Source organism: Silurus aristotelis (assembly GCF_946808225.1).
Source record: "Silurus aristotelis genome assembly, chromosome: 5".
Classification (NCBI taxonomy): Eukaryota; Metazoa; Chordata; class Actinopteri; order Siluriformes; family Siluridae; genus Silurus; species Silurus aristotelis.
Window position 1 is genome coordinate 9,681,368 of NC_139578.1, and position 8,372 is coordinate 9,689,739.

The window sequence follows — 8,372 nt, forward strand, 5'->3', positions numbered from 1 at the left end:
AATTATGACAAATGACATCAGCCAGTTTAAGAATGTCACACAGCTCTACAAGCCAATCAGGATGTAAACAAAATTTATCAAATAATGTACTTGATAACAGAAAAGCTAATTTACAGACATGGAAGGTAACAGGACAACATTGCAGAAACCAATATATATTGATTTCGCCTCTTATATGTCTTCTTCCTCTTCTATCGACTTCTCCCATTAGGGGTCGCCACACCGGATCATTTCTTCATACCCCCTGTCCTCTACATCTGCCTCTTTCACACCAACTACCTGTATGTCTTCCCTCACCACATCCATAAACCTCCTCCTTGATCTTCCTCTTTTCCTTCTTTCTGGTGGCTCCATCCTCAGCATTCTCCTACTGATAAACCCCATGTCTCTCCTCTGCACATGTCCAAACCATCTCAATCTCGCCTCCCTCACCTTGTCTCCAAAACGTCCTACATGCACTGTCCCTCTAATAAACTCCTTTCTAATCCTGTCCATCCCGGCGTCACTCCCAATGTAAACGCCTGTTTTAAAAATGTAAGAAGTAGAAAGTCCAGATATTTGTGTAAATGAAATAAGTGAAAGTAAAAAGTAAAAATAAACAGCGAAGTACTGATACCACAAAAATCTACTTAAGTACAGTAACAAAGTATTTGTACTTCGGTAATTCCCATCTCTGCTCAACATAACATAAATTACTGTAAACCTGAATAATCATTCATTAACTTTGGATTAATTTAGACCAGGGAGAGAGTAATACTTACAATAACACATACTGTAAATTGTATAAATATACCTTAAATCGACTGTAAAAATAAAATGGTGACGCTTTTATGTTAAACTTAAATCATGGGTGTATTATGTTAAAATCATTGGAGTGTGTGTGTGTGTGTGTGTGTGTGTGTGTGTGTGTGTGTGTGTGTGTGTGTGTGTGTATATATATATATATATATATATATATATATATATATATATATATATATATATATTTTATTTATTTATTTTTTTTATAATATTTTTTTTATATATATATTTTTTTTACTTAACCTCTTCTGATGAAATCCTGGTGAAAGCTTTGTTATTATTATTATTATTATTATTATTATTATTATTATTATTATTATTATTATTGTTATTATTATTATTATTATCAATGTACACATTCCCTACACGCTCAATGTCATGATGTAAAGACGAAACCAGTTGCTTCCGTGCGTGATGACGCATGACGCACGGACGTCAGTGTATCCGGAAGTTGTAACCTTTCGAATGCAGAAGAAGTTTCACGAGGATTTTAATTAGTAAAAAAAAAAATTACCATTAAATAAAACCACGTAAAAATGTTTCTGGTGCGTTGTAATAACGCGAATGTTTTGGGAAGTTTTCAGGGCACGAGTAAAACTCCGTATTCCTATTTTGACTTTGATAGACGAGTAAACAGTAGACACATGACACGGTTACTCCGGGTTGTGACTCTCGGAGCAAATTGCTGGCGACTGTGTCCTGCTTTTCACAAAATCTTTACACCGAGGCTGGAAAAGAGGAAAACTCTGCACACTGCATTTCGACATACATTTACTAAATGTGGGAGTGAGACTGGCTCGCTTGGGAAAGGTGTACGATGCTCAATGGTCAGAGGTAACACCAGTGCATACAGGGTGCACTTACTTTCAGTCGCTGTCTTGGTTATTGTTATACTGGGAACACTGTTTATAAACACATCCTGGATGAGACGCAATCACACCCACTTGGGAAAATATACAGTGTTTAGGTATTTAAAAAAAATGCTTGGATATAGATGTACTAATTCATATAATTCAGTTTTATTTGTATGCCATTTTTTTTAAACAATGGACATTGTCTCAAAGCTTGTTTACAAATTTACAATGGGTATGCTAGTGCCTATAAGTTTGTTCCTTATAAGAGTTTCCATATTGAACATACCAGTTGTGACTGTGACAAGTAAAATTGTTGCTGACATGGCATGAGGAAGAAAACAGACTCAAAAGGGAACCCATCTATTCATTACAGTTCCACCATTGTTGATTGTTTACTGTTGAGTGATGGACACTTAAATACAGACATGTTCATGCAAACTTGTAGCAGACTGTTGATATTTATTCCAGTCCAAATCCATCCTCATTGTTTTTGAGTTGCTTAGTAATATTATGGATCTTTAGGCTGTTCATGTGCAACCATCCACAGAGAAGAGTAGCATCAGTGACCTGTAATAGAAGGGTATCTGCAAGAGCGAAAGGAAAAGTTTTCAGTTGTTTAGGAGTTAGAAAATTTCAAATGTGATATTCACCATTTTATTGTAATATTTTTTTCAGAGTTGAGCACCTCTATGAAAGTGATGCAGTATGAACTAACTAGATCAGACCTTGTAAAATCTGGCCACAGCAAGCTTCTCTTCGATACACATGCAATGATTCAAGTTCTGGAAGCAAAAGGTTCGTATGTTTTTAGAATGCAACGTTTATTGTGCAAGCATTGTGCAAAATCTGTTAGTACTCAACGTCCAGAGCAATTAAATATTTTCTTTTTTTTGTAGGGTTCACACTCCAGCAGGCTGAAATTTTTGTAAAAGTGCTCCTTAATACAACCAACACCAACATGGACATAATGTATAGTGATATGGTCACCAAGACTCAGCAAGTATGATTTCTGAGATACTTGCAGCTTGATGTTTAGGTGGTGTAACATGTGACTTCATACTTATGTCCTTTATGAATATAATATATTACATAATGCAGATGTGTTCCATTTATTTGCCCAGACAGGAATCGTCGATTTGCTCACATCTTTATACTTCATTGTGATGTTATGAACTACACAGTTATTTGTCATTCATTTTCAGCAGATTATTGCTGTTTGATTTCTCTTCGCTGTTTAACAGGAGATCATGCTACAGAAGGTTATGTCTCAAATTGCAGCAGTGAAAAAGGACATGATCATTTTGGAGAAAAGTGAATTTTCTGCTTTACTGGCAGAAAATGAAGTAAGTGCCGTGTTTGTCTCGTGCTTTTTTTTTACGTATTGACAGTATAGGAGTAAAAAGGTATTAGCAGTGTCTTTCTATTATTAGTTACAACTTACATGTTACTGCATGTTTTTCTTTGTAGAGAATGAAAGTAGAGCTTGCACAGGTCAACATACAACTTTCTGTAAGTAAACATTTGCACTCAAAAAAAAAAAAAACGACGCTATAGAGATGTTTAATGCAGTAATTCCCTGCTTTATCGCTGTTTGAATCTCGCGCCCCCGTTTGGTTAATCGTGGAATTGCATTTGCCACATAACTAATTTGTTTGCCTTTTCTCTCGCGAAAAGAACGATAGACCAGAAAACTTATAGGGAATTGTTTTTATGGAGTCTTATGTTGAAATAATGAATTTTTTTAATTCATTTTTATTTATTATTTCACATGCAGACTGTGCAACATTTTCTTCCCTCAAGCCATCAGGCTCCTTAATACACAGAACTGAACTGAAACTCACACACACACACACACACACACACACACACACATACACAGTGTGACTGATCTGTACAACCCGGACTCAAACACACAATCATACTCACTCCACACATCACCTCATTACTACAAACTGTTTACATGCCGTTTTCGCACACATCTTTTTTTTTCGGATTGCTGCTATTTGCTCTTTTGCACAACATTTTGTTTACATTTTTGTTAATTACAATGTTCACTTTACTCTTTTACATACAGCAGTGTGCAATTCGTTTACACACCGCAGTGTGCAATATACAACAAATTTACTGACGGTGCTATTTTATGTTTTGTGTATTTGTCTTGCACTGTCTTGTGTTGTCTTTGCACTGTTTGCATCAGGTTGCACACGATGCACTTTATGTGGCGAGAGAAATTACTAGTCCTTATCCCTGTGTTTTCTGTGATTGTTGTTGTATGTAGCACCAGGGTTCAGGAGGAACGTTGTTTTATTTCACTGTGTACTGCGTCAGATATATATATAGTTGACATACCAAATAAAAGCTTCTTGACTTGACTTTATTTTTTAAACAATAAAAAAAAAAAAGCATTTTTGGGGTGGCGTCCTTTTATCATGATTTTTCGTTTATCGCAGGCGGTTTATAGTGACAATAATCGTGACAATAAATATAGTGACAATAAATAGTGACAAAAATCGTGATAAACGGACGCCACCCCAAAATTTTTCTTTTTTTTTTATTGTTTGAAAAATCAAGTCAAGTCAAGAAGCTTTTATTGTCGTGTCAACTAGATACGATAAACGGGGGATTACTGTACTTGTGGTCTATACAATGGATAATGTTTTTAAAAATGTGAAATAATTTTGCTATAAAGATAATTGGTAATCCAATAAAGCAAAATGAAAGTTACACATTGTTGAATGTAGTTATATGGGTGGTTTTTTTTCCAACATTTTGTTCATTTTGTTCAAGTGCATGTACAATTATATACAAAACACCAATATTTTCTGTCTGATTAGGATATGGTGAATAAAGTCTGCTTAAGCAACAAGCTCAGCGTGAACATGGAAAAGAACCAGGTGAAAGAAATGGTATGTTCTGCAGTGTGAAACCTAGAGCACAAATATCTTAAAATGCTATTCATGTTTCATAAAGATTTAAAGATTTTCTTTAAACAAACGTCTGCATTTCAGAAAGCAGAGCACGAAAAGAAGATTTTGGAGGCCAGAAACCAAATGATGGAAATGGTAAGTACAATGCGACAAAATATTTCAAAATAACCTTGCACAGTAAATTTTATCTTTCTTAAAAATTGCTTTATGTGTGACTTACAAACAAGTTATAGACAACAGTGTAGAGATCGATAAATAGCAGGTAAAAGTTTTCCCATTTTGTCAGCTTTCTGAGCAGGACCGCCATGTAAGACAGAGTAATATGAAAATCGACACCGAAGTGGCTGGCCTGAAGACCATGCTGGAATCTCACAAACTGGACAGTATTAAATATTTAGCAGGTAACAGAAGTGAGCTTTTTTACAGTAATAACCAGCACCAATAATATTAATTGAATACCAGTAGAAACAACTTTGTGTCAACATTCCTCTCAGATACGTATGTAAAAACAATACCCAGAAAAGGCTCCATGTATGTAGCTACAATAACAAGCGGAGTAACTGTACACGAAATTCACGATTCGATACCTACCTCAGTTTTTAAGTCACGGTTCGGTTCAATTGTGGTACGGTGAAGAGGAAGAAATGTAAAACTTAAAATTGCTGGTCGTTTTTTATTAACGCGTTTAATTATTAACATTTGTAAACATCAGTAGTTTGCAATTTTTAAATTGTTTAAATAAAATAAAAGAAAGTAATATATTAAAATTGTTTTTATAATATAAAAATTGTTTTTTAAATAGAATAAATCAAATTAATGCAATTAATATTGATTAAATATAGTAATCAATTAGATTGGCACAAATTTAATTGATTAAATAAAATTTAATAAATGGAAAAAATTGTATTAGATAGTTTACATTTGTTAGACCCCATTTAGGTAATACAGATGTGTTTATAAGTGTGTGTTTGTGTCTGGTGTGTTTTACATTTAATATAAATTTTATTATAAAAATAAATTTTTATAAAAATCTATTTAACTGTTCTACTTATTTCAGCGTACTTTAACAATTGTCTTAATTTATTCTATCCTCCATTTATTCACTCCCTCAGTATTCAGAATTGTCAGGATTTTCTCCTTTTAAGAGAAATTCTTGAAGCTGGACATAAAATGTTAAAGAATTCATAGCGCTAGCGTTGCTCGCTAGCCACTTCCTTCCGTCAGAATAATCATTTATCAAAATAATCGTTAGTTGCATTAAAAATGATCTGCTTTGTGAAGCTCGCATCAGTGTTTGTGGTGAAGAACCCTTTTTTATATAAGGTAAACGTGGCCACAGCCGAGACTGAGGCAGTGTAATCCCTCTTCACAGTTCCAAATGATTCACGCCAAAAGCTTGTTGAGTTTCTCCTGGAGCTCTGGAAGGAAGAATAGAGATGACAAAAGACATGTGATTGGTTGCTGCATTACATAGTGGCTGTAAAAGTGAATTTATTTTCCATTGCTTTTACTTAGTCACTTGTTTTTTTCTTTTTTCCACCCATCAGTTACCCATTTTCGCAAACTTTCCCATGGAATAGACTCAGAACTTTGCCCTGATGGGCCATTTTGCAGCACGAAACCGGAGTTTATACATTTACAGATCATCAATAGTACACAATCTGTTCTGTTGTTGAGATTAAAGCATGTGTGTAGGGTTTAACTAAAGAATGTTGGCACTCAGAATGCTACCGCTTCATAGTTTTTTATGATTTTTAATTTCTAGCTATGTAAAAGTTAGATGATCTCAGAGCATCACTGTGCGTCTTAAGTAAAGTTTTCCTCACAGTTTTGTGTGTGTCTTCTGGTTTTCCTCAGGGTCGGTGTTCACTTGTCTCACAGTAGTACTGGGGTTCTTTCGAATATGGATGTGAATGCAAAGAAATTTCCACACACTCATTCCATGTAAGCATCATGCCAGAGTATTCCAATGAGTGCTGCTTCTCAAACTGATGTATAATCATGCTGATCTGACTTTTCTATTGAAGGCGCTCCAGGTGAAGAAATCCGATGCTGCTCAAAACACGTTTTCCTTTTGTAACTGCAGTGTATTTGTGTAGGCACTGATGACTTTATAATCTGCAATGCACTTCATGTGAAGGAGTATATGTTCTGTAAAAGAAACACAGACTGTGGCCTGCTGTCTGTTGACTGAAATGTAAAAAGGTGACTAAGATGTAAAGCTGTTACAGGGCACTACTAATGCTATCTGGCTTATGTGACCAAAGGCAAGCAATTTTTGGATTTTGTATGATTTCTATAAGGGTTATTTGTCCAAAAGCCTTGACCTGAGGGGACACACACATTAAAATGTTATTTCAGTTGACTCGTCTAATTATTTCTAATGAGTAAGTTATTTCGACTTGATTTCTCAATATTTTATAACATCATGTATGTATTTTAACTTATGCTACTAACTAATATTATAAAATCCAAGGTTGATGTACAGGGAACTTGTCATGGTCTGCTGGTGCTATATATATATATATATATATATATATATATATATATATATATATATATATTTTTATATATATATATATATATATATATATATAAAAAATTACAATTACAAAATATTAAATGAAACTAGAAAAATAAAATAAAGATAAAGACATTACTGTACAGTTTGTGCAGGGTATGTAAAGTGAGGCAGTGCAATTACACAATGTATTGTATAATGTATTTGGAAAGCAGATCATTATTTTCTGAATTCTAAATAGAAACCCAAATACATGATTGTAAGCTTTACAATACATCTTTTAGTGATAAAAAAAAGTTAAAATAAATAAAAGGTCTCCATAGAAATAAGGACAATACAGTGGATCTGGAATTCATTGTATGTGACCTATAGCTGACATTAAAAATAAAATAATGGTACTCATCGTTTTTACAAATAAGTCCAATTTATCATTTCAAGTGCATATCTTATTTCCCATGTTTTTTCCAATGTGATTCATTGTGACAATATTAAACATTTTATAATTGTCTAACAATAAAACACATTTTTAATTAAAAACAGTGTCATTTTTATGTACAAATTCTTCTCAATTTCTGTATGTTTGTGTGTAATGTAGTCAGTGACGAAAATATTTCGGATCACATAAAGCAAAAAAAGTAAATTGAAAGAACACAACATAAGTATATTTATCTTGATGAAATGTCAAAACTTCTGGTTGTAGTTTATTTGAGTACCTGCTCTGTCAAGTCAAGTCAAGTTTATTTCTATAGCGCTTTTCACAACAGACATTTTCTCAAAGCAGCTTTACAGAAATCAACAGTTGAGGTGAATGGTGTGCATTTATCCCTGATGAGCAGCCGTGGCGACTGTGGCAATGAAAAACTCCCTTAGATGTTATGAGGAAGAAACCTTGAGAGGAACCAGACTCAAAAGGGGAGCCTCATCCTCATTTGGGTGACATCAAGAGTTTGATCATAAATCTTTAAACAATAAAGAACACTGGAGAATGAGAACTAACATGAGTACTGGAGTATAAGATTATAAGTAATGTCCTTTTTACAGTCTTTATGGTTATAAAACTAGAGGCTACTGAGCTCAACATTTGTGATCATCACAGATCCAACACCAGCTTCTCCATGCCAGAGCCTTTAAACACTCCAGGAGGTCCAATGTCAAAACTCCACACATGTAGTGGGATCCAATTGGCACTGGTAGGTCTCTAGATGGTACGGGATGTTTGCGAGTTCGGCATCTACTTCTTTAAAGGTCCTTTAACTTCATGAGGTGGGA

General features: G+C 34.2%; 1 protein-coding gene across 5 annotated transcripts; it reads left to right on the top strand.

Moving 5' to 3' along the window:
• The first annotated feature begins 1,199 nt into the window (after positions 1-1,199).
• Positions 1,200-7,103, top strand: mcur1 (mitochondrial calcium uniporter regulator 1). Of its 5 annotated transcripts, XR_014533761.1 has the most exons (11): positions 1,200-1,635; positions 2,331-2,450; positions 2,552-2,655; positions 2,897-2,998; positions 3,123-3,164; positions 4,490-4,561; positions 4,664-4,717; positions 4,869-4,983; positions 6,440-6,526; positions 6,610-6,675; positions 6,726-7,103. XR_014533761.1 is itself a non-coding variant. In XM_083542041.1 (10 exons), the coding sequence occupies exons 1-9, from the start codon at positions 1,338-1,340 to the stop codon at positions 6,493-6,495; spliced, it is 963 nt and encodes a 320-aa protein (XP_083398167.1). In that variant the 5' UTR covers positions 1,200-1,337; the 3' UTR covers positions 6,496-6,526; positions 6,610-7,103. The 5 variants fall into 5 exon arrangements, 3 of the variants coding, with proteins under 3 accessions (XP_083398167.1, XP_083398168.1, XP_083398166.1); XR_014533760.1 differs by having other exon boundaries at positions 6,440-6,675; XM_083542041.1 differs by having other exon boundaries at positions 6,610-7,103.
• Positions 7,104-8,372: the final 1,269 nt, after the last annotated feature.